Raw genomic sequence first — 25,771 nt, forward strand, 5'->3', positions numbered from 1 at the left:
AGACAGACTGTAAAAATTATAGATTATTTGAAGTCTGGGAGGAAAAAATATAACCAACACATCAAATATATTGGCTCTCCATTTAAAGCAGTGATAAAAGTTTCCTTTTAAAATAAGCACATTCAGATAAAACAGGGAGTTGATTTAAAGAAGAAAATTTAAACACTAGATCTTATTTCACAGGATCCAAGATGCCATTGACTGTAAGATTCGTTGTTATTTTATGAAGTGCTAAGAAAGAAAAAAATGCTGCCAATAAACTAGGTCCAGTACCTTTGTATCATCAATTCTGAGCTGCAGTCCAAATCAGAGACGTGAAAATGCGAGAGAGGATAAACAGAATGTGTCTTAGGCAATCGATGAACTTTGGTAAATAACAGTAGAGGTGATATGTGGATATGACACAGGAACAGCATTGATTTAGTGTGGCCACCACGAGGGCAGAGGGTGTGGCCCAGGCTCTGCTGTGTTCTTTTCAGAGCCAGCGTCTGTCTGGAAACCCGGTGGCATGGAGGGGCTGCCTTTGAGATCCTAGCAGCAGATACCCGGAAGGAGACATGCCTGTTGTTCTTGCTCATCAGCAGGGAGAAATGGTAGAGAATTTCCTGAGACCTTCCATTTTGCTCACGAGTATTCCCTCTCTTTCTCTGACGTGTGCACACACACAAACGTGCATGCACATGAACACAGACACGCACACAGGGGTACCATAAGTCCATGTTACAAGTGCCCTTTCAAGGATATTGACTAACTAGAGCTATTCAAATGAGAAATGACTGCCAAAAAAATCATTGTTCCAATTGAGCTAGGAGTCCTTCCTAGTTGAAGACAGCTTGAGTTTTCCCCTTCCTCCTGAAATAAGTGCCTTATTCTGCTACCAAGTCCTTCTGTGTTCATGGGTTTGCAGAATCTCTCTAGAAACTCCACGGCATGCCCCTTTGGGCCTCTCGCCTGAGCTGCTCCTGGTCTTGTAAAAAAAGTACTTGGCCTCCAAGCAAGACCATTCCGTGGATCGTTGCCCAGGTGGAAATACCACACAGGGACTGGATGTGCTTGCGATCTCCTTTTCTCTGCACTTCCACTCTCCTAGAATTGTGTCTGAGTTTCTACAAAACCTTCCCATAACCCGTCTCCCAGGGAGATGACCCTACAGATCCAGTTTCCTGTGTTGCCACAGTGTGGTTTCTTGTTCATTTTCATGGCAGTTTTTGCATCATTGGGAAAGTCAAAGAGCACTTTGGAAGATTTCGTTTTAGACAGTCATGTTCATTGTGTTCTGCCCACACATGGCTTTCTGTGTGCTCCCCATAGACACAGTCCCACCAGGTGTAACAATAACAATAGGTAATGTTAACTGAGCACTTACTACAAGTCGGGCACCGTGCTGAGTACTTAACGTTCATCATCTCTAGATCCTCTAACAGCTCTATGTTGTAGCTGCTGCTGCTGCTGCTTTTATTCTCATTTTGAAGACAAAGAAATTGGGCTTAGAGCCCTTCAGACATTTGCGCAAGGCCTGCATTTGAGAATGATGAGCAGAGGTGGGATTTGAATGCAGGTGTTCTGACTTGAGAGCCAAGGTCTAAACTGCTAGATGGTAGGGAGAAAATGTGTGGAGCACTTGTGTTTCTGAAAGTAAATGTGAAGGTGAACTTCAGAGATGGAATGTGAGGAGGACTCATTAAAGCATTTCATATTCCAGACAAATCGCTTGCCACACAGCCAAGTGTGGGGCTTGTCACTCCCCCGAGTGACAACAGGTGGAGTCACTTCAGTAGCAACCATTTTCACCTCTTTTCACAAGCAGTAAGACCGTCCGTCACCAGCATTGTCTCTTTCATTTGTTGAGAAGGGCTGGTTCTTTTAACCTGGATTTTCCCAGTGAGCGCAGCATGCTCTGAAATCAGAGGAGGAAAGAGCACTCTTGCTTTGTGACTTACTCATTCCCTCCACAGGTTGAGAGATTGACCAGAATCTCCACAGAAACGGCTTCATTAGGTCTCCCTTGCAATGTCCATTGCAGGTGTTGTAGTCCTCAGTGTACCCATTGCAGTCTTGGGCACATTCCAGATGTCCTGATCGCTGTACAGCTATCAAGTGGCTGATCAAAAGCTTAGACTGGCCACCGGTGCTGGGGATAGGAAACGTCATTGCAGAGCTGCCCCGAGCACCAGCCTCTCACTAAGCCAAAAGGGCCACCCGTTGGATTCTTCTACTTCAACGCAGGTCCCATCCAGCAGCTCTGTGCCTGCTGCAGTTGGGGGTGAGGCTGGCTGTAGGACTCAGACCTCTTCCTTACTTCTCCTGCAACCAGCAGGTAGCTTTCTCCCTCTGAGCAGAACTCACTGGCCCTGCTCCCTAGTGCCACCCTGGTGGATGGACCCCATGACCTTCCAGAGGAAGCCTTGCTCCCCATTAATGCCAGCATAGCATCTCCAGATCCAGCCACTTGCCTGCCTAGACTGAAGGTGTCTGCCAGAACTCTGTCCTGATCCTGTCCAGCCAGCCACACCATCCAAAAGAAAAATGTAGACCAGTGGAGGATGGCCAGTCAGACTAACTGAGGCCAGTTTGTAACAAGGATATCTTGGCCTGGGCCAAGAGCAGAAGCTGTTGCAGACGATTCTGATTGGTGGGTGGAGTGGGCAGAGGGCAGCAAGGCCCCAGTTGCTGGTGCCTCCCCATGTCCAGGCCCACTGACAGCCCCCTTCCACACTTCTCTGCACATGCCATTCCAGTGGATCAATAGCAATCATGAGGCAAGCGGAGAGTAAAAGCATTTGCACATGGGATGCACCCTGTCCTCCTGTGCTCTTGGAACCCTACCATCAGGTGACACACCTGAGCTGGCCTGTGGGTGACAGCCAGCCAACTGCCAGGCAGATGAGGGAGGCCACCTGGGACCAGCCACTCCCAGTGGAGACTCACTGAGTGACACATCACAGGCACAAGCCTAAGCTCAGCCCAGGTCAGCCAAGCCAGCACCAGCCAAAGGACTGCCCAGCAGGATCATGAGCTCAGTTGAGTGGTGGATGTTTTAAAGCCCTAGGTTTTGGAGTGTTTGATACACAGCAGTACATAGGAGGTACAGCAGTGAGGATTCTATGTACGTCACAGAGCATCAGTTGTTAAATGTGTTCTTACACAGTAATCAGAGACAAGGATTCTTCTCTGTCGCCTGGCTCTCCAGTTCATCTCCCTTATTGTCAACCTCAGAACAGATGGTACTGTTGGTTAAATGTGTCCCCCAAAATTTATGTATTGGAAACTCAACCCCCATTGTGCCAGTGTTAAGAGGGTGGGAAGTCTGTACTTATGGTATTCAAAAGGTGAGGCCTTTAAGAGGTGATTGGATCTCCAAGATTGCCCTTGTGAATGGATTGATCCATTCATGGAGTAATGCATTGATGGTTTAACGGGTGTGGTTCTGATGGCTTTATAAGGAGAGTGAGTGAGGTTAGTTCTCTCACTCTTGTTCAGCCCATTTCTCTCACCATGTCACACCCTGCATTGCTTTAGGGAGTCACCATCAAAAAGGAGGCCATCACCAGACACATCCCCTGGATGATGGACTCCCCAGCCTCCAAGACTGTAAGAAATAAATTTCATTTCTTTAGAATGACCCAGTTTCATGAATTCTGATATAAGCAACAGAATCAGATTAATGCAGATGAGGAAACTGAGGACTATACAGATATCAGGTGCCTTTCCTGGCATTGTACAAGGAGTAACAGACTTAGGACTAATTCCAAATTCCTGGTCCTTTGCATTCTCCCTTCCTGCTAGCTAACTCTGTGCCTTTCAGAGAGAATCAGCTCTTGGCAGAAATGTGGAGCGGGAGGCACTTGTCCTTGTGGCCCTCTCTGCCCTTAGGCATTTCTGAGCATTTTGACCTGCTGGGGTTGGCAAGGGAGGAGGTGAACTTTCAATTGAATAGAAGATGATGCTGCGACATAACTGAAAAGGACCAGAACATTATGGGATGGAGCTGTGGTCAAGGAAGGGGGTGGTTGAACAGAAGGCAATGTTTGGGGGGGGATATGGTTTCCTGCACCTCATGGAGGTCAAATTGTCCAGCAGCCCCTGGCAGCTCATCCAGCCCCTGCTCTCTCTAGTCTTCATACCTGTATCAGCCTCTCCCGGATGGCTGCCAGCTCCTCTTCTCCCCTAGAGTGCTTGTAGTACTGTACAAGGGGTCTTCTACAAAGTTCGTGGAAGGATTCGTGTTGTCTTTTAATTTCATTTTCTCATGAACTTTTTGAAGTACCCTTGAAAGTCTCCTCCCCTAGGGCAGCTGGTGGATCTCGTCAGGGTGCTGGGAGGCCACAGGCCACCCACATGACAGACGCATCTTTGAGCAGGGGTCTCGTGGAGAAACCTGACCGTCACCCTCCTTCACTGTTGGATGCAGGATTTACAACAGGGCACCTCAGAAGCAGTAACCCAATCTCTGAGTGATTTTCAGTATTTGAAAATGCTTCACAGAATCAATACATTTCCCAGAAGTATGGCTGCAAATATAATGAAAACATCAGGCATCTTTATTCTGGGTTAGAATTATGTTCATTCTCTGTGGTAATGGTGGTTCTTTTGTGAAGATTGCCTGAGATATGATATACACGTTTATGTGTGCGCGTGTGTGTGAATTGCTACCTACTTGAGGTATGTTTTGGAGACGAAATCTTTTAAAATGTGGTAAAGATAGTTAAAAACAAAAAAAAATGTCAAATAACGATCTCACCTGTTAGTGACTCTGTTGGTGGGATCCTCGGGCCTGTTTTTGCACCCCCTCACCCAGTACCAGGGCCTTGCCTGGGACAGACATCTGCGGACTCCTGGCCCAGCACTGGTCAGCAGGCAAAGGGAAGTAGAGAGCAGAGTATTTACCCAGTGCCAAAGGTCCCTGCTGTCACTCCACTGGGAAAACAGCCCTGGCTTATCGTGGGTGCTGAGGGGGAGGCCACAACCATCCCTGGCCAGTCCCCTGGTCACTGTAGGGAGCACCCCTGGAAGATCCCTGGAGCACCACATCACTGGGAATACCACACCATGCGGAGCACTGAGCCATTTTGAGCACCAAGCCATGTTCTTGGGAATCTGATTTTATGGCAGAGCTATTTTTATGTTTTTAAAAATATTTTAAACAGTAATATTTTATAGGATTGCATCCTGAGGCTTTATATTGCAGGGCATGTTTTTAAAATTGACTAAATAAGTAAAATTCTGACATACTTGAGATGGGGGGGAAGTCCAGACTGGCTGTACCTCCTAGTGAGATAGAATTTTAAAAATCTGTCCATGGGTTTGTTTTTGCTCCAGGGAGAACAAATGCATTTTTTTATTTAGCAACAAAAAATAACTTCACATTGGCAGGACCCAGTGTGTTTACTGATGACAGTCATTGTGTGCAAATTGTCACCCTTCTAACATAGAGCAATGTAGGGTTAGGGTCAGGTTGTCCGGGCAGAAATGGCCCCATTTCTCTACAGAAAAACCCAAATTTGGAGGATCATTCAAAAGTAGCCAAAATTGGCTGGCTAGTTAACTCAGATGGTTAGAGTGAGGTGTAACATCAAGATCAAGGGTTCAGATCCCCTTAGCAGCCAGCCAGCAAAAAAAAACCCAAAAAACCAGAAGTAACCAAAATTGCTCTGAAATAATTTGGAAAAGAATTATTTAGCTGAATAAGTGTTTTTAAAAAGGTGTAATATGAAAACAGTGTACCAGCTAGAAGGTATTTCGGAGACCTTCAGGATTAGAGAAATTTGCTTTGATAGCTTTAAAAGATATTTCCATTTTTGTAGTAAGAGGCACTTTGTTCTGTTCTTCTGAAGTCAAGGCCACTGTAGAATTAAAGGTGCTCAACAGCACCACACCGTCCTCCCGCACTGAGAGCGGCGTCCCACGGGCGTGGTGTTGGGAGCCAGGCTCTGGAGTGTGGGATGGCAGGGCTGAGCGGCTGGACCCGGGACAGGAGGCACTGTTCCCGAGACACAGCTCTGCTCAGCGACGCTCCACAGAAAATGAGTTCTGCGGATCACACAGTGCTGGGAATGCTGCACCCTTACATCTCCTCCAGGAGGCGTCTGATACATATTAGTCCAGTGAAAGCTCTGAGAAGTCCTGCAGGCGAGAGCTTATTTAACTTTTTTTCTTTAATACATCACTTTCAAACTTATTTAGGCAAAGAACATCATTTTCCTTCTGGAATTTTCAGTATTTATCCTCCCCCCATTATTCGCTCATTTACACATTTGTGTGTGAAAACTTTCGTCTCTACACGGTCGTGGTTCTCTGAATTGAGGCATCAGTACTTGTGGTGACAAATAAACTTTCCTTCATCCTTGCTTCAAGGTCCACGGATGAAGTCCTCACGAGTCGTCTGAAGCCTGTAGGCCACAGGTTGGCCAACCCAGTCAAGCTGCAGACCTCTCGTGGGGGAAACCCACCTTTTAACTAAATCGAGCATCTTCCTGCATCTCTTCCAAACTCTCCTCTGCCTTGTCACTGTCAGGAAGCTCGAGGTCATCTTTGCTAGTGACACAGGCCTTTGTACAGCTCCCAGCCAGGTGGTAAGGTGACCGTTTCCAGAATGTCGTCTGGGTAGCCTGGTCTGGAGACAGGCAGGACCGTCCCCCTCCCTCCCTGCAGTGCGCACTGGCTGCGCTTCTCCTTCATGATGTCCTCAGTGAGATTGTGGCCACGTCCCCCACTGTGTTGTAAGCTTTGGTTTTTTTCTTTGTCAGCACCCACTTATCAGGTTTAAACTCTAATTACACTTATCTGAGCTGAAAATTGGCTATTATCACCACTTAAATTCCTCCTAATTGTAAGAAATACTTCCATAGCAAGCTCTGGGGACTGTTTTCCTCGTTATCACAACAGAGCAGACAGTGCTCAATTGCTTTCCTAATCTGAGCCCTTTCTTTCTTTGCTTTTGGTGATTCCAGGGGTGAGCAAGGTGGTGACAGTGGACGTGAAAGGAAACTGGCAGCGCTGGCTAAAGGTGCGGGACCTCACAAAAGGAGTGACCTATTTCTTCCGTGTCCAAGCACGGACCATTACCTACGGGCCCGAGCTCCAAGCCAATGTCACAGCCGGGCCAGCAGAGGGTAAGTGAAGCTCCACAGCAGACAGCTCGGTGTCAGCTGCAACTTAAGCCTCTCAGCTCTTGCTCCACTGAGTTGGGGATTTGTCTACACTCACGGCAAGGCAGGATTGGTCGACTCAGAGCGGACATAAACTCGGGAATGTTTTAGCAATAGGGAAGTCTTCAAAAGGACATAATGTGAACTTCTGCGGGTGGACTTCTTACATATAGATGAGCAAATTCTTAGGGGTTAAGTGCGTAAAAGGTTGGTTTGTTTTCTGGGAAAAAAAAAACAAGAGAAAATAAGTGAATTCAATTTTTGGAATAAACAAGAAAATTGAAAAGTTTTCACATGTCATGAAGAACCATGTCACCTCCCACTTAGCAAACTGCTTTGGCCTTTGTTTAAACATTTATTAGGGCGTGGACAGCAGAATCAATGATTAGGGAGAGCTGCTGAGTCCTAGGCACGGTGCTGGGCACTTTGCAGATGTCATCTCTTTCAGTCCTCTGACAGCCTCCCAGTTTTAAGATGAAAAACCACGCTGAGTGAGCTTAAGTAAACTGCCCAAGGAACTAGAAACCTAGGCAGATCTGACTCCACGCTGAGGGATGACGAATCCCCCCAAGTGCCAATATCTACCCTCCCTTTTCTTTTTTCTCCCACAGGGTCCCCGGGTTCCCCTAGAGATGTCTTGGTCACCAAATCTGCCTCTGAACTGACCCTGCAGTGGACTGAGGGAAATGCTGGCATCGCCCCCACCACGGGCTACATCATAGAGGCCAGGCCCTCAGGTAGGGGTGGTGGGGCCTTCTAGGCTGCCTGGTGCCTTGCCCACCTGCTCCAGCTGTCAGATACAGGTGCTGCCCAAGAAATGTCTAAGCCAAGCTGAAAGCAACGTTTCTAGGAGTGTCAGTGTCAGAGCCCTTTCACCTCTCCTTTCAGCATTTCCTCTACGATGCTGAAACAAAGAGGGCGGTTTTGTTGAAAGGAGAGGTTCATTTCCCACTCTCCTCCTTTCAACTTTCATAATCACAGCTGTGCTGTTAACCTTACGGGCATTCGATTCGTGATGTTTTATCCACATGACACTTTTTAGGAGGATGATAACTGTCATTCTCAGAAACAGGTAGAAGAGAACTTAGGGACACTTAAAGACAATTTCCGATCATCAGTAAGATCCAAGAGTGTTTTCAGGGACTCGTCTCAGGGTTCTAAATGTTTGCAGCACAGACGGAATCATGCTTATTTCTGATGATTATGAATATTCTTGTTAATAGTGAATCTGACGCATCATTTGCTTCATCCTTTAGGCTTCCGAAAATGAGGTCTAAGATCCGTCCCCTATGCTGTTCACCCAAAGAATGTTTTTCACCCTTCCTTCCATTTGACTTTAATAACCAAGGATGGACATTATTGGAAATGATTTCTGATAGGTTGAGTCGATATTACTGCTTGGAGCTGGACGGGCTTACCAAATGTAGAGAACACTGAGCAGCTTCATACAACCTTCAGAGGGTGCACAGTTAACCATGAATATCTGAGCATGAAAATATGTGATGTGCCAGAGATGCGTGCAGGAAGCAAACCATCAAATCCTGCCCACCAGATGGACCACGGTGCTAGGGATCATTTCAGTTTAATATTTAAAGCGGCTTTTAGACCAAGAGGAAAGATCCCCAAAATTACACCCATCACTGTGTCAGAGACATTTCTTCCCTCCTCCTCCACCAAATTGCTTTTAAAAGATGATTAGTTAGAAGTGCCTTCCAGAAATTTCTAAGGAGAAACCTAGTACATAAGACCTAGAAAAAATTCTACTTAAAGGCAATATGAAAAATTACTTGGCTCAAGAACTCAAAAATTCAGGCTTACTGGCCTGCGAGATCCCGAAAGTATCTGTTGAGCAAGGCATTTGGCCTGTTCTAGAAATGGAGGGTCCTAAATCAATGAAGGATCTGAACTTGGCAGGGCCTTCTGTGGTCACTGGGCATCCCCCATACCTCTGAAAGCCAATGGCTCCTAGCGTAGCCAACCTGCTCTCTCCTGACGACATTTGATTCTAGAGCACTGTCAAGAGACTGACAAGAACTGTGAATAAAAGGTCCTAGTGAGGTCTGGACCCAAATTGAGGGGTTGGGGGCTAAGGGAGAGCAGGCCAGTGGTCGGGAGCCGCATCATATAGGAAAACAATCTAAACATTTTTCTCTCCAAGCCTAGGGAGAGCATTTATTACAAAGGTTACTTTGTTAATTTTTCCAGCTCACCAAGGGATTCATGGATAGAATTCAGGAGATCCATGAATGGGGATGGGAAAAACATACATTTTTATTTTCACTAAACTCTAGCTGAAATTTAGCACTTCCTTCCATAATGAATGTAGGTATATTTGTTTGCTAGAGCTGCCATAACAGACTACCACAAACTGTGTGGCTTAAAGAAAGGAAATTTTTTGTGTCGCACTTCTGGAGGCTGGAAGCCCAAGATTAAGGTGTCAGCAGGGCTGATTCCTTCTGGGGACTGTGAGGGAGAAGCTGTTCCGTGCCTCTCCCCTGGCTTCTGGTGGTTACTGACAATTCTTGGCGTTCCTTGGCTTATAGATGCACCACCCCAACCTCTGCCTTTATCTTCACATGGCATTTCCCCTGTATGTCTGTGTCCAGATTTCCCTTTTATAAGGACACTAGTCATATTGGATTAGAGCCCACCAAATCCAGTATGACCTCAACTAATTATGTCTGCAATGAGCCTATTTCCAAATAAGGTCATTCTGAGTATTGGGGGTTCAGACTTAGACATATGAATTTGCAGTGGGGGACAGAGGGGCATGATTCAACCCATAATAGTAGATAAGAAACCACACAAGTAGGACCTGTGCCATTGTAAGCAATAGAAACCACAGATACTTTTCATATGACATTCCAGCTGTTGCAGATATTTTCCAATATCATTTATACTGGTCATTACTTTAAAATTATGTCATTTGTAGACTCTCTGCTAGACCTTGTCATCTAACAAGTTTATGAAGAAGCATAGACTTCAACAGCAGTCACAAGTAACCTAAATTCAACCCTTTCCACACATCTTCCAAAGAACCACGTAGCTAAATAAGGGGTGCAAAGAAAACTACCCATAATCCATGACTCCAGCATTACCAGGAGACAAAGGTTACTGAGAACTTCCAATTGCCTCTAGGTAACTGTTAGCATTATCAATGTAATTGGTTTCCTTTTAATTTTACTTTATACATCTAAAACCATTCTGAGAAAATGTCCTTAGAGTCAACAGATTGCCGAAGGGCCCCATGGCCCCAAGAACAGATTAAAATGCCTGCACTAGAAAACCACAGAAGAGTCTTGCTAAGTAATTGCCTTCTACCTGAATGCTTGCCTCCCTAACTAGAAATTAAGAATCCCAGTGGACATGTGGCTATAAAAGGGCTACAAGAGGAAATGTTCTGTGTCTTGGCTTTATCACCGGTTGTGATATTGTGTACAGTTTTGCAAGATATTCCCAATGGGTGGATACATGGGCTCCCTCTGCATTATTTTTTTACAACTGCATGGGACTCTACAAATATGTCAAAATAAAAAATTTAATTTAAAATAATAATAATTTTTAAAAGCCATGGATGATCTCACCCTGTTTAGTTGAATGAACCAGCGTGTCTTTGAAACGAGCACTGTCACGTCAGAAATCAGCCTGTGCGGAATGTAACACGCCCCCAAGCCAGAAATGGGGCCTGGGCTTAGCATCTCAACACTAGTGAACTCATTTTGGCACTTCCAAAAATGATAAGGTATTGATTCTCAGGCTTGCCTGGAGAGCCATTTAATTTCTCCTCAGGTTATCATATGCTCATCCATCCACCCTAATGAAGGAAACAGGCTGCCTGTTGGCCAGAGGTGCAACTTCAGGGAATCTGGAAGGCAGTGTGAATAAGAACTAATTGGCTTGTGGGCTCGGGCTTCACACTGAGCCCCATGCCTCAGAGGGGCTTGCCCAAACGTGTAGAAGCCTTCTGAAGTCAGCTGGAGGCCTGAGCTCAGCAGGGATGGTTCCAGAATGTGGAAACTGACCCACAGCGGGGTACGAAGACATGGCAAGAGACTGACCTGGAAGACGCTGTCTTTTTCAATGAGCGCTAAAGATTTTCCTTTCACTTCCATTTTGCTACTGGACATTCGAAAGCAGGTTGCCAACGATTTCCCCTTTCGGATCATTAACTGAACTGGAGCAGGCTGCTGGACCTGTGGTCTTTCACTGAAAGTTGAGAAGACGCCCCCTCCCTTCTGCAACTAAGGCCTGCAGCAACTCATAGTCAGATGAAACACTTTTATGGATTGTCAATATTTAAACACCTTGCCGGTACCTGAGGGCTTTGGATCTCAGCTGTCATCCATTACAGGCCTCATTACACAAAACATTAAATGCTGTATCATCTCATTTTCTCCACCGAAGCTCTCTGGCAAGACATTCTCCAAACAGGGGAGGGATTTGCTGAAGGCACTGTGGACCTGCTTTTTCTTAGGAGGGCCTCGTCTAGGAAGACTAAGGCACGTCATGTTGGGTGGCCCCTGTGGCCAGGCAGTCTGCTCAGTCTAACGTCTCCCCCATCCAGCCGCATCTCTGTCTTTCCTGGGGGGACCATAAGCTCATCAGCATTGTGGCTGCTGCCGAGAGGTGGCCAGCGGGTTCAGGCCACCCAGGCAGATGGCAGCTCAGCCACTTGCTCTTCTGTCTGCATCCTCACTTTAACCTCTGCGAATTCTACCGAAGAGCCTCCGCTGCTGCGATAAAATGTGAAGATACAGAATTGAACAGCAGCTAATGAAATTAGCATCGGGCTAGAACATAGATCCGCTCTTATTCTGGGAGAGGGGGGTCTGTGAGTGTGTGCACGAGGACATTGTCATCAGCTTCCACCAGGATGGCCTGGCCAACACATTCATTTTTCTGGTTGTGCATAAGTTTCCTCTGAATCGATGTAGCAAAGCTCCCCGGAAGGCAGTGGAAACTATGCAGTGGGCATATGCAGATGATTTATTTACACAAATTATTCTGAGGCATTTTACTATGTAGATCATGAAACCTAATTTACATATTTACACAATAGACTGGAATGGCACTAAAGGAACTATAAATATATTTTCCTCTTCAAAGCAGCCGTGAAATACACATTTAGGATGTACCCAATGCAGGCAGGCATTGTATCGCTTTCTCACAAATAATGCAGATAGCCCCAGATGAGGGCCGGTTGGGTGGAGGACGGTCCCTCAGCCCTGATGGGACACTCCCCGGCCAGAGGAGTGGGCCAGTTTCATTTTTCCATTTCCCTCCCCATGCATTTTGTTCATTTTCAGTCATTGGGGACAGGAGTTTTCCATTGAACAAAGAAGAAAATCAGTGTTTTTCCAGAGGCTTCTCATCTATGGAAGTTCCCAAGTCAGCACATTTAGCAAGAGGGCTGCGCCGCCACTCTGACTCGTGCCGTTGGCGCTTGTTCACTTCTCGTCTGTCTCACAACTGTGTGTGTTGACAGCCTGTCAGCCTTCGCATCCCATTTCTTTCTGGGGTCATTCTCCATCACAGGCCATCTTTGAGTTTAGGCGTGCACCTCATTTTTCCCCTGCCTTGAACAAGGATCAGACGAAAGGTAATTTTTCTTTAATCAGATGTATTTAGCCTCGTGTTTAAGCCCCACCTGTTTCAGTTAAATTTCTAACCTAGATTGGCCATTTATCCAAAGAGAAATGGCAGTGTTTAAGAAATAAACAACTGACAGGCTTCCATTTGCTCAGAGCTGCGGGCTGACAGTCAAGTTGTGGCTTGTGTGAGTTCGTGGAACCAGAAATCACGGGCGCTGAATGACAGTTTCATTCAGCATGGAGACCCTGTTTAATTGTCTGTGAAATCAAACTTTTGTATTGGCATGGCGTCTGCCCTAATACCTGCAGCACACAGCTCAGTTCTGGGCGTTGGAGGAATAAATTGAGCGACGCAGCCTCGGACATGCTGCACTAGGCTGTCTCAATTCAGAAAAGAGGTGATCATGTTTCCAGGTTTATTGGGATATTGTCTGTGAACAGATGTGCCTCCTACCTTTTGGGCGGGGGAGACATTGGCGCTGAAAGATAAAAGCTGACTCATTCCACCCACTAGAAACAAGTATGCTCTGCGGTAGCAAAGCCTATTTATACTGGAAAAGATTTCTTTTTTCAGAGATCTTCAATATTAGCCGCTTTCCTTGTTTTAGTAGACAAATAATGCAATGAAGGAAGCAAAGACAAATATTCTTTAGAGAAAAACCACCCAACTGAGGAGCAGAACATGCGTGTGTTGATTCTCACTCATCTCTCCTTCTGAGGTTGATTGAACTTCAGGTTGGTGATGACAGTATGGATTACTTAGGAAAATTCTGTAAAGTTTCTTTCTTGGTGGTTTCCCTGCTTTCTTAGTGGTATTTTCCTGGTGTTTCAGTTACAAAAGTCCTGGAAGGTGTAATTCCAGGTGGCCAGGAAGGTAAGGATGGGCCCAGCAGACAGATGTGATTCGAGCTCGTTCCCTGTCATGGACCCACCCCTTCCCCAGACATGAAGAGTGATCCAGCCTAGAGGTAAACTTTATCCCAGGAAGTTCAAAGCACTGGCCCCAGCAAGTGGATTGGTGCCAGGATCAATCATTCCAGGGATCAGTCTGGGGCTTAATCATCCAGGGATCAATCATCTGGAGATCAGTCATCTGGGAAGGTGGCTTTGAAAGGGTCATGACTGTTCTTTTCCAGCCAGTCATAGGTTTTCCCGTGGTGGTAACGTAGCAGCTCACTCAGTAGAGAAGTAAAGCCAGGCTGGGGTCCCCGGAATATCCGGTGGGGCAAGCCTCACCTGGTGATTAAGAACTGGCTGAATTGTGGGCCCAGAATTGCCTTTTAAAAAGTACAAGGCCCAGCTGTCCTCTCAAGTGTTGACTGAGATGGAAATCTAGGCACTGGAGACCATCCTGGCACACGGAAAATCAGTTGCACAAATCTCATTATTGCTAATAGTTCTGTGATGTTATTTTTTCCCCGAATTTGTGGAGATACTTTTCTCCATCATTGATTTATTGAGATACTTAACAACATAATACAAATGAGAAAAACAATTCACAGTTGAGACAGCAGAGTGGACAACAGCTGCCAATTTTTTTCTTACTCGTGATCATGGTGTAAATATTAGTAAGGATAAATAACCCAGTGAATTATAACTGGCGTATAAAATGCTGAATATGCTAATTTTGGAAAGGCAGAATTAAGCAGAATAAAAATATGAACATGTTCTTCTGTTAATTCAGAAGGAAATTCCCATGGTATGACATCTTCCCCTCAACATTTTTGAGCGTAAATGGATTGCTAAATAAATCGTTCTGTGTTGAGATTCTGTACAAATATTTTTAAATGTTTTTATGAAAAATGCACACAATTCCTGGAGCTATGACAGAGTGCTAAAATAAAATGTGGACTTTAGGTGATGGTAGAGGAAGGGGAAATCAACTTTTTTCCTCAGTAACAAGAAAGCATTACAGAAACACTGTTGAAAAAGACATCCAGAAAACCTGCTCCGGAGGTGTGGACCTCAGAACAGTCTGAAAAAAATCTTTCACACTCTTAGTCCCTTAGTTTCAATGGTTTTAATCAACTCTTATAAGCTTATAAGTGTCTGTATTTTTGCCTTCAGTCTCTTTTACAGCATAAAATTATCTGTCTTTTTAGAGGAAAAACATTCCACAATTCATTCAACATTTAAAGCCCTTAGTAGTAACTTGATCATGTAAGCACTAAATAAAACTGTGGAGGGTTATTATTACTGAAAGCCTGTTTGTGCTAGGCCCTGAGAAAGGCCACAGGACAAAAGAATGGATGGATGGATGGATGGATGGATGGATGGATGGATGGATGGATGGATGGATGGATGGATGGATGGATGGATGGGTGGATGGATGGGTGGATGGATGGATGGATGGATGGATGGATGGATGATGCCAACAGATATTTATTGAACTTTTGACAAATTCGGGATCCTGATGGTTTGCAGGTAAATGTGATGATGTGCTCTGGAAGCCCATTGGCGGAAGCAGCCAACCCTTCCTGGAGTGTGGGATGGGGTCCAAGGTTGGCCATGGAAAGATGAGACTGTAGGGTAGAGCGACCTTGCTGATTTTCTTCCACCCCCTGCCTGCAGACTGTAGGTAGCTCATTGAGAACAGAAATCTCGTCTGATTCCCTGATGGATAGAACAGGGCCTGACTGAAGAGGGCACTGAAGTGTTGGATGGATGACCGAGAGTGGGTAATGGGGGCTTTCCAGGCAGAGGCAGAGGGAGTAGCCTGTGCAGAGCAAATGTGTACACACACTGAGTGTTCCTATGCAAAACTCATATACAAGACTACAAATCACATACAACCATCATTCCTTGTGTAGACCTCAGTACTGTAGGAGGAAAATAAAAGGCTTAAGCTATGGCTTGCCATTTGGACATTATTAGTGGTAATGGGTATCTGGTGAGAAATGACTATAAATGTGAATATTTAGAAATAATCATTGTACTATCTTTCTTGCCTGTACAGAGGTTTATACTTCTAAAATCTCATTCACATCTATGTCTTCATGAATCTGTGACTATAGGGACTTAATACAAACTCTAAGTCCTCTGCAAATGTAGATTAGTACAGTAGCAATTTTCTTCCTGTTCACTGTTGGGCTAATCCATCTGAGCATGTCTGGTGTTTTGTGGTGTTGTAAGGTTGGTTTCCAGATCACCTTCAGCACCCCATAAAGCTGTCAGCATGTGTACATACATATTCAAATGGTTCTTTCCTCACAGATCTCCTGCTTTTTAAAAGATCATATACGTGTGCCTATAAAAGAACAAATAATTAATAAAGGATTGCTCAGATGAACATTCTGAGCTCTGATCCCACTTTTTGCCAAATGACCTCCTCAGAGATTGGATTTACATTTTATTTTACAAACACTGATGTAGTGCTTACTATGTGTGAGGCACTGTTCTAAGCGCTTTATAAATATTAACTTATTTAATCCTTGAAACAAACCTAGGATGTAGATGCCTTTGTTATCATCATTCTAGAGATAAGGCCCAGAGAGGTTAAGTTGTCTGCCTGAGGTCACACAGCTAGTTGGTGGGGTCATGCTTTGCATCAACGCGGTTTAGCTCCAGACTCTGTCCTTTTAGCCACAAGGCTGTGGTGACTTTGATTTCTTTGATGACGGATTTCATTGATCATATTTCTTTTTCACTGTTGGCAGATGCCGCAGAACCAAACCATTTACTTCTTCCTTCCCCTCTGCCTAAGATTTTTCTGGCTGTTATTTCAATTTTATTCATGTTTTTCCTGTATGTCAGGGTTTTAATAAATTCAGTATATTTTTTTTACTGTGGTAAAATATAAATAACATAAAATTTACCATGTTAAGCACTGTTAAGTGCACAGTTCAGTGACATTAAGTCCATTCACATTGCTGTGCAGCCATCACTTCCATCCAGCTCCAGAATTCTTTTCAACTTGCAAAACTAAAATTCCATATCCATTAAACAGTAACTCCGCACTTCCGTTCTCCCAGCGCCTGGAAACTACCATTCTGTTTTCTGTGTCTGTGAGTTTGACTACTCTAGACACCTCATATAAGTGAAATCATACAGTATTTGTCCTTTTGCGACTGGCTTATTTCACGTAGTGTAATGTCCTCAAGGTTCACCCATATGGTAGAACACGTCAGAATTTTTAAGGCTGAATAGTATTCCATTGTATGGATAGACCTCATTTTGTTTATCCATTCATTTGTCCAGAGACACTTGGGTTGTTTTGACCTTTTGACTGTTGTGAATCATGCTGCTATGGACATGGGTGTACAAGTATCTGTTCAAAATTCAACATATTTTAAAAAATTTATACTTGTATTGGTAGCACCTGAGCTAGAGATTAAAAAACTGCTGATCTTAGGGCAGGTTTGATGCTGAAGCCACTCCAAAGAATGCTCAAAATTGAGGGTAGCGCTTTGCATGGTTTGGGAAGTTGCCATTAAGTCAGAAACCCCATGTCATATAATTGGGGTGAGCTAAAGGAGCCCTGGCAGGGGTTGTCACGGAGTATGTGCAGATCCCACAATCCCAGCACTTCCACATCCACTGCCATCCAAGCACTTTTACTGTAAATAAGAACACGGCGCGGGGTAGATGATTTAAAGCTGAGATCAGGGCACTGCTGTTACTGCCCACCACTGTGTGGCGGTCACGTCAGTGTCACCCCAAAGTTGGCATCCAGTTGGTAAAAGAAGCTGTTCAAAGTTTTCCCTTTGACCCATTGGCTGGATTGTTGTTTCCAATTAGCATGCAGGCGGGACACACCAGGCTCACTAAAGGACACAGAACTAGGTTTGGTGTTTTCAGGGACCAGCTAGTGATCGGTGGGGTGGCCGGGGTGGGAGTTGTGGGCAGGCCAGGGAGGTGGGATCACGGGATTAGGAACGGGTGTGCACACAGTGAGCTGGGAAAGCGGCAAGCCAGAAGGGAGCCAGAAATCCTAAAGATGGGATCAAATCAGAAACCAGAGGGGAGGGCGGAGAATCTGATGGGAACATAAAAGGGATGAGGGGAATGTTCGGGAAAATGCCACTCCCCAGCTTGCAACTTTAGCAGAGTCTGTCAGTGAGGGAGAGAACTTGTCCCCCTCCCTTTCCCCTGCATCACCCACACCGGCCTCTGACATTCCCATAGGATGCCCTCGTCTGAGGCAGCTCTGAGCTGCCCTGCTGGGCAGCTGGGGTGTCTGAATGCATGGGGCTCCTATCAGGGAGAAAAGCCACCCTAACCTCTGCTCTCCTTTCGTCATCCCTCCTGCAGATGAAGGCTTATGGGACATGTTTGTGAAGGACATTCCCCGGAGTGCCACATCCTACACTGTCAGCCTGGATAAGCTCCGGCAAGGAGTGACCTATGAATTCCGGGTGGTGGCTGTAAATGAGGTGGGCTACGGAGAGCCCAGCAGCCCCTCCACAGCGGTGTCAGGTAGGGCCCCTTCCAGGGGGATGTCTCAGGGGAGGAGGCCTCTTTTCTTCTGAAGGAAGGGAGGATGAAGAGGAACCATTAGCAAAAAGAAAGAGGACACACACCTTGCTTCTTTAGAACTCTCCAACTTAGTCAAGGGGCCTGCCTAGAGAAAGTGCCCATGGGGAGAATGGTGTTTGTCCTCCGCACCTCCCTAGTACCACCAGTGCCCCTGGGGGGCCAGCTCTTCTCTAGCAGGATCCCAGGCCCCAGAGCCGTCACCAGCACTACCAGTAAGGCTCCCTAATTGACTAAGCATTTGAGATGATTTCCCTACCACACTGTGCTCAAATGATTCTTAATTTGTTTTCTCATATATATTTTTTTTTAATTGGAGTCATATGCAGGAGTCAGTGTGGTTGGCTTGGGCTAAGCTGTGTCCCTCTGGGGCAAAGGCAGTCCTAAGCAAAGCAGAGCCCTGGGTCCCCATGTTGGCTGACACATCTTTAATGGAGAGCAGTGTGTAGATTTGGAAATGCAAATATGGCCCCAGCAGTCATTGGGGAGCGTTAGCACTTGATGTGAGGCTGGCTTTTATTGGGGCCTTCCTGAGAGGCAGTGGAGGGGCCCAGGGGCTGTTACTGCTCGGGGTCCAGGGTGAGCTGGTGCCAGTTGCCGTCCCTGTAGATGGATTGCAGGTGGAGGCACCAACCCCACTGCTTGGGCTTGGAGAAGGCCAAGCCCAGGTTTCATTTCCTAGAGCTCACATGTTAGTGAGGTGACAGATGTGTCCCTGGTCACCAGTGATGTGGCAAGGGCTGTGACACATGGGGAGAAAGTGCCCTCACCTGGGGGGACCAGGTGCAGGAGGCGTAGCCATAGTAGGAAAAGAAATCCTGGGAGGAGGCAGAGAGAGCCGCAGAGAGGAAGTCCTGATCACAGGAAGAGCCCGGCGCAGGGCACAAGGCCAGTCACGTGGCCTGGACTAATTACACAGGACCCTGTGCCTGCGAGGAATGGGCTTCAGCTCTGGCTGCACCTTAGGGTCACTTGGGAACGTTAAGAAAATACCCTCACTGGGACCCTACCCCAGACAGTGATTTCAGTGGCTGGGGCAGGGGTCTAGGGATTATTATTTTTTAACCCCACAGTGATTCTAATGTGCAGCTGCATTCGTGAGCCACTTTTTTTGTGTGTGTTTGGCTGATCACAGGGATTGAACCCTGGACCTTGGCGTGATCAGTACCACACTCTAACCAACTGAGCTAACCGGCCATTATGCAAGCCACATTTAAGTGAGGGGTGGGTTGGAGGACGACCACAGGAAGGTATTTGAGAAAAGAGAGCTGGCGGCAGCAAGCAGAGGCAGAAGGAATTTCAGGGGCGGCAGGCAGAGTCTAGGCCAGAAACCGTGAGAGGCGGAGCCAACCAAGGTCTGACTCCATCTGTTTTCTTCCTTACAGTCAAGAAAAATGTTTCATTTCTCCTGCATTTAGATGTGCTTAAGCTACTGGTAGCATTTGTCTAATTTGAAAACAGTCTTCATCCTTTCTTTGCCATGGGTTTGGAAGAAGGATAGGGTCTGTGGGTGAGTCCAGGAGCCCTAACCTCTGACCCCTGGTCTAGGAGCACACTTGAATTCCAGGGCCACTCAGTGAGACAGGCCTTCAAGGAAGGGACCCAGAGAACTCCTAGATTTTTTAATGAGTAAGATTTAGAAAAATCAAAAATTTCTCATTTCCTTCATTTTTATCATGAAAATTTTAAACATGCTTCAAGGTAGAGAGAATAGAATAAGGAACCCCCAGCACCCCTTGCCCTAATTCAGTAATTCAAGATTTGCCTCACTTGGTTCATCTATGAAAAACTGATATAAAGCAATTCCAAATACAATCCACACACACATGCATGACTGATAGCAAAGGCTAGTCCCTTCCATGGAACACAGCCCCGCACCCTTCTTCATGGGGCATTGTGGCTGGAACGTTTCTCTGAAATTCTACTGCATCCAACGCTGGCCTTGGCTGCCAGCTGGACTGCAGTCAGCTTATTGCATCCTTCTGAGAAGCCAGCAACTGTCACCTGCTGGCATCGCTTCTGGATCCAGGCTGCGCAGCACTGGGGATATCCTGCCCTAGCAGGAGCATCCTGCAGAACAGCCCAAGCCTTTCTTTCCTGTCAGGTGCTAGAGCCAGGCCACCCTGCGTCACTTAAGGGTGGTCAGTTTGGGATTTTCTGGACTTGTTATATGGAGTATTTAATGCACAGCCTGAAAACCCACTTGCATTTTTTGGATTCAAAATACTGTCATCTCCTAAGAAACCCTGCGGTGTTACATTATCTAAAGTCAGTTTCCTCTTTTATTCCCAGTGTGTATGCATTTTTTATTTATTCAGTGAGATATTTAACTTAAGGTAGATGTGTTTTCTGTGGGTTTTGGCAGCTGGGAGGCAGACCTTGAGCTTTGCCTGTAAGGAGCTGCATGTTCTCGGGCTTCAGAACCAGCTTCCCTGCAGAGAGGCACATGGGAGGTGCTGAATGAGACCCCAGGCCATCCAGCACCCCCAGAAAAACAACTTCCCAATTTTCTGTTTTTAGTAAACAGAATGAGACGTAAGGAAGCAGAGTATCCTTCTTCAAAGCAGCTTTTAAATGAAACCTTTTCTATTCATTTCTCAAAAGCATATCTGAAGATGGGGCAACTAGTTCAACTCAGTTTTGCTGGAGGCACAAAATAAATGAAACACAGCCCCAGGCTCTGGGGGCTGATGATCTGGGAGGAGGCCGACAGGTAGACAGACAAATACACCCAGTGAGCGCTTGCGACAAGCACAAGAGCTTTCTGTACCGGGACGGACAGGATCTAGGGCTTGGCGTGGACAGAGGTCAGACCACGGGGGCTTTGTGGGCTCCGACTTTAACCTGTAGCTTCCGGGGAGCCACTCAAGGATCTTAGGAGGCACGACTGATTTCCTTCTCAGAAAGATATGATGATTGTAAAGGATGGGTCTGAGTAAGACAGGAAGAGGCAAAACATTGGGACATGGTGGCACAGGTGAGAGGTGGTGATGGAGAAGGCTAGGGGACTCCGGCTGGCCATCTCGGAGCAGAGGGTGAGCGCGGAGAGAGAGGAAGCCCGGGCACTTCGTGCTCCTCCGTCACTTTAACCCAGACAGCGTTTTTAACAGATGAAATTAGGAGGAAATAAACATGAAGGGTAGTTTTGAGGGGCAAGTTCAGAGCAAGGGCAAGAATTGAGATGTTTCCGGGGAAGAGGGTAGCCTGGGGGACAGAGGAGCTCTGAGCCTGATTCCATAGAAAGGGTGGGAAACTGCTGCTGCTTAATCCCCAAAGCCTGCTGAGGAACTGATGCTGCCTGAGCCTCGTCCCAGGGACAAGAGTCCACCAGCCTGCGATAACCCAGGTTGCACAGCGGTCCCACACCTGTAACCCGGGGTCATCCATCATGTCCTTCCTCCCCAGCCACCTTGGGAACCCCACAACCCTGGTTCATGGGGAGATGGCTGTACCTGGAGTTTCTGCCACACATCGCTGTGTATGTGTCTTTTCTTCAGCTCAAGTGGAAGCCCCATTCTATGAGGAGTGGTGGTTCCTCCTGGTGATGGCGCTCTCGAGCCTGATCGTCATCCTGCTGGTGGTGTTTACTCTGGTCTTGCATGGACAAAATAAGAAATACAGGAACTGCGGCACAGGTATGATGTCTGCCTTCATTTTTCCATTTCCCAAAGTGCCCTTGGCATCCACTTTCACGTTTGCTTTTCCCTCCTGGGTCGCCTGTGCCAACATCTGCTTTTCATTTCATTTGCCAATAGGTGTAAGATAGATGCCACAGTTTTCTTTCTGGAGGCAGCAAGTTATAGTGAAACAAGAGCTCTAGACCTCAGTGACCCAAATTCTAGTCCTGGCTGCCCTCAGGTTCACCCTAGTTCTTGGATAGGGCATTGGAGTCATTTGGCCTCTCTGAGTCTGTTTCCTCCTCTGCTCCATAGCTCAAGTGCAATAGTATTTTTTAATACAATTAGGAAGTATAAAGCCTTAAAGAGAAGAAATACTGTATTACTCAGTGTTATGAAAACAGCTAACTGGGGCACATCTCAGGTATTTTGGTGAGCTCATGGAGTGTTGCAGAATTGCTGTCATGGTACAGCCCTTCCCACGTGCTGGAGTTCGCACCTTGCCTTCCAGCCCACCATCCCGCTCTGTGCCCTCTGAGGGCCAGTTCACTGTTGTGTTCCCAGCACAAGCTCCACACCTGGCACAGAATAGGTGCTCAATCAGTAAATGTTTGTTGCTGAATGAATCACCGTTGTTAGAGAAATGGACAAATGGACCCAAAGCCAGCCACAAAAAAACACACGTAGTACAACCCCATTTATATGAAGGTCAAGAACAACCGAAATGAGTGGGTGTTTCTAGAAGGCAGAATCACAGTGATCTCTTGGTGGAGAGGCATAAACAGGAGGGTGTGTGAGGGAGCTTTGCAGGTGCTGAAAATGCTCTGTATACTTCAGTGAGGGTGCTGGTTACACACGTAATGAGAAGACATCATGCCCGACGCTTGAGATTAGCGAACTTTGTGTATTTCAGTGGCATCAACGTTAAAAACGTTCTCGTAATTACCAGTGGACAACTTCTTTGCATAACCAGAATATAACTGAGCTCTGGAAAGCGGCCTGTTTTAATCCCACGCAGCAGCCACCAGAGCTGTCACTGAGTGCAGGATGTGGGCAGTTCTCTGATGTCACCACACTGCTGGACTGGCCTCTTTCTGAGCTCCGCTCTGTCATGGGAGGTTTTCCCATCAGCTTTCCTGGCAGCTCCCTGATGAGGTCCTGTAGGAGAAGAGCCTGGCCACCTGACCCCAGCCAGCAGCACCACTGTCCTTGTGCTGAAGGGGTTAATAAAACCAGGCACCCCACATGCCTCGCCATTTGCTTCCGTAAGGTTCAGCAATTCATCCCTCAAAGAAAGGATTTCTTTTTTTCTGTATAAATTCACTTCTAACAAGTGTTCGTAAATCAGATTTTATTCCTGTGGGATTTACAATGTATGAATGGCATGTCATTTTAGTGAGTTAATGCTATTACAGGCTCCTATGTATGGCGCATAGAAAATCTCCCTGCTTTTCACTCTCCTTCTCCATCTGGAAAACAGACTTGAAAAGACAGATCTGACCTGCAGCTTCTGATACTCAGCCTTAGCCTGGAGTATTAATTTAACATCATAATTGAAGCCTAGGGAAAAAAACACTTGTCTACCAGAATGTCTCCCTACCTGCCCAGGAGACATGCAGAACTTAAACCTCTGCTATGACAGCATCGTTCTACACCCCTTCCCGCATGTACTCCCTTTTCCTACTGTCTGCATCTGAATTGCTTTCTGATATTGGCTTTCACATGCTCCCCACCCTCAACCCAAATCCCCACTCACAGGCAAATTCATTTTTCATTTGCTGTTCTGTTTCTATTGGCTTTTTCTGCTGCACACAAATAGGGCATTAAAGCACATCCACGTCGAACAGGTGCAAGGTCCCTCGCAGAGAGGAACCCCTTGGGGTTTAGAAATGTCCACGCACTTAACAGGTACCTGTCAAGCCCCTGGTGTGTGCTTAGGCACTGTCCTAGAGGCTAGCAGGACAGGAAGTGTGATGGATGAAGTCCATGCCTCAGAGAGCTGGTAGGGGACGGTATAAGGGAGACTAAAAGAAATAAGCACATGTATATGTGTGAGAAGTACCCCAGGTAGTGATGTGATGAGCACCATAGGGGAAATACAGAATGCTGGGAGTGCAGGAGGCAGGGGAAGGGGAGCTTGCTGCAGCATGGCCAGGAAGGGATCTCTGGTCTACGACCTTAGCTGTGCTCTGAAGGACAGCGTGAGTGATCCAGGAAGGTATTAGGAAAAGGGCTTCCAGGCAGAGGGAACAGCAAGTAGGACAACCCCAGGGTGAGCATGCTCAGCTTGAGCCAGCATGAGGGAGGGGGGAGTGGTAGATGATGACGCTGGGACGGGGGTGCAGACCAGGCCCAAGCCCAGGACAGCTGGGAGGACTTGGGCTTCCCACCAAGTGAAACGGGAGGCCGTTGGAAATTTTTCATGTTGTTTGGTTTCTCATAACTTTATTTTTATTCATTTGATCTGATAATATATTTTAGAATATGTTTTGATATGTGTTTGTAAGTTTATATTTGTTTAAAGTGTACAATTCAGTATTTAATTGATAGAGATTACACCCATTATCACAGTCAATTTTATTTCTGTCATCTAAAAGGAGACCTGTACCTTTCTTTAGCTGTCATGCCCCCTAAACGTTTACTTGTACTTCCTATTTTGTAATATGATTGTGAAGTTTTTTTTTTTTTTTTTTTTGTCTTTTTCGTGACTGGCCCTCGGCCAGTGAGTGCACCGGCCATTCCTGTATAGGATCCGAACCCGCGGCGGGAGCGTTGTTGCGTTCCCAAGCGCTGCACTCTCCCGAGTTCGCCACGGGCTCGGCCCATGATTGCGAAGTTTTTATTTTGAAATTTATTAAATACTTAGTTTCCCAGGCTTTAAAAAAGTTTATGCATTCTGAATACATTTTCATAAAATACTGGCAAGAACACTGCTATTTTGGAGGCAGGGAAAATAAACACTGCTGTGCTAATACTGCCTTGCTCCAGCATTGTAATCAATACATAGCCTTTCTCCCTAGTTCAGCTCAGCTCTAACTGCCTTAGGAGCTGAAGTAGGTCTTGCACAGCACTAGGATTTATGTATAGCAGGAGCTCAGGAACTCCTGTCCTTGACTAACGCAGGCTCAGCATCCCTGCAGTGGGTACATTAATAAAACTTCTGTGCTTGCTTTCCTGGTTGGGCTTTAGGGAAGAGCATTTCCAATATGGAGGAGTCTGTGACCCTGGATAATGGTGGATTTGCTGCCCTGGAGCTCAACAGCCGCCACCTCAATGTCAAGAGCACCTTCTCAAAGAAGAATGGGACCAGGTAGGCAATCTATGTCATTACAGGAAAATGTACCCCAGGTAGGGAGGCAGTGGCCACAGCCCCAGGGTGCTATGTCTGCCCAAGGACCTAAGCCAGCCAGGGCTGGTGTGCTGGCTGGTCATGCCCTGCACCCTCTGGTACCCACCATATCCCACTGATTCTAAACCCACCAGAGGAAGCATTGAATCTAGGATGGACAGGATTGGCAGATGGAGAGACATTTTTAGTGCATTTCTAGAGATACAAAAAGAAGGCAGGATCTCAGGTTTGTGGGAGCTGGCCTGCTCTGTCAACTGGCTAGGCACCTCAAACTGGGGAATTCCTTGTTCATGTAGATGTCACCTTAGGCTGCAGCAGGCTTGATCTTGATCTAGTGTTCTAGAATGGAAGGGTGATGGTGGTGGTTGTTCTTATCACTTTATGTATTCCAAAGTTTCCCTTGTAATGACGTAGATTGCCATTTCATTTCTGGATGTGAATGCAGAAAAGAATGATTTTCACCACCAAAGCCTCTTATCTTTCTGCCCTTTTCCTAACATCAACTGGAAGTAAGACTTTCCAGAGAAGAGAGGGGAAAGCCTTGATTTGCCTTTTGATATTAGAGTACCGTCTTCCCATCTGATCACCCTTGAC

At 46.3% G+C, this 25,771-nt stretch overlaps 1 protein-coding gene across 1 annotated transcript in view; it reads left to right on the forward strand.

The window, feature by feature from the left end:
- SDK1 (sidekick cell adhesion molecule 1) overlaps nt 1-25,771 on the forward strand; it is a 983,203-nt gene that overhangs the window by 939,643 nt on the left and 17,789 nt on the right. The window contains exons 39-43 of the mRNA XM_063090679.1: nt 6,951-7,112; nt 7,760-7,885; nt 17,990-18,154; nt 21,709-21,846; nt 25,018-25,138. Of these exons, the coding sequence (XP_062946749.1) occupies nt 6,951-7,112; nt 7,760-7,885; nt 17,990-18,154; nt 21,709-21,846; nt 25,018-25,138 (712 nt within the window). The remainder of the gene's footprint in view (nt 1-6,950; nt 7,113-7,759; nt 7,886-17,989; nt 18,155-21,708; nt 21,847-25,017; nt 25,139-25,771) is intronic.

This window comes from Cynocephalus volans, chromosome 3, assembly GCF_027409185.1.
Source record: "Cynocephalus volans isolate mCynVol1 chromosome 3, mCynVol1.pri, whole genome shotgun sequence".
Taxonomy (NCBI): domain Eukaryota; kingdom Metazoa; phylum Chordata; class Mammalia; order Dermoptera; family Cynocephalidae; genus Cynocephalus; species Cynocephalus volans.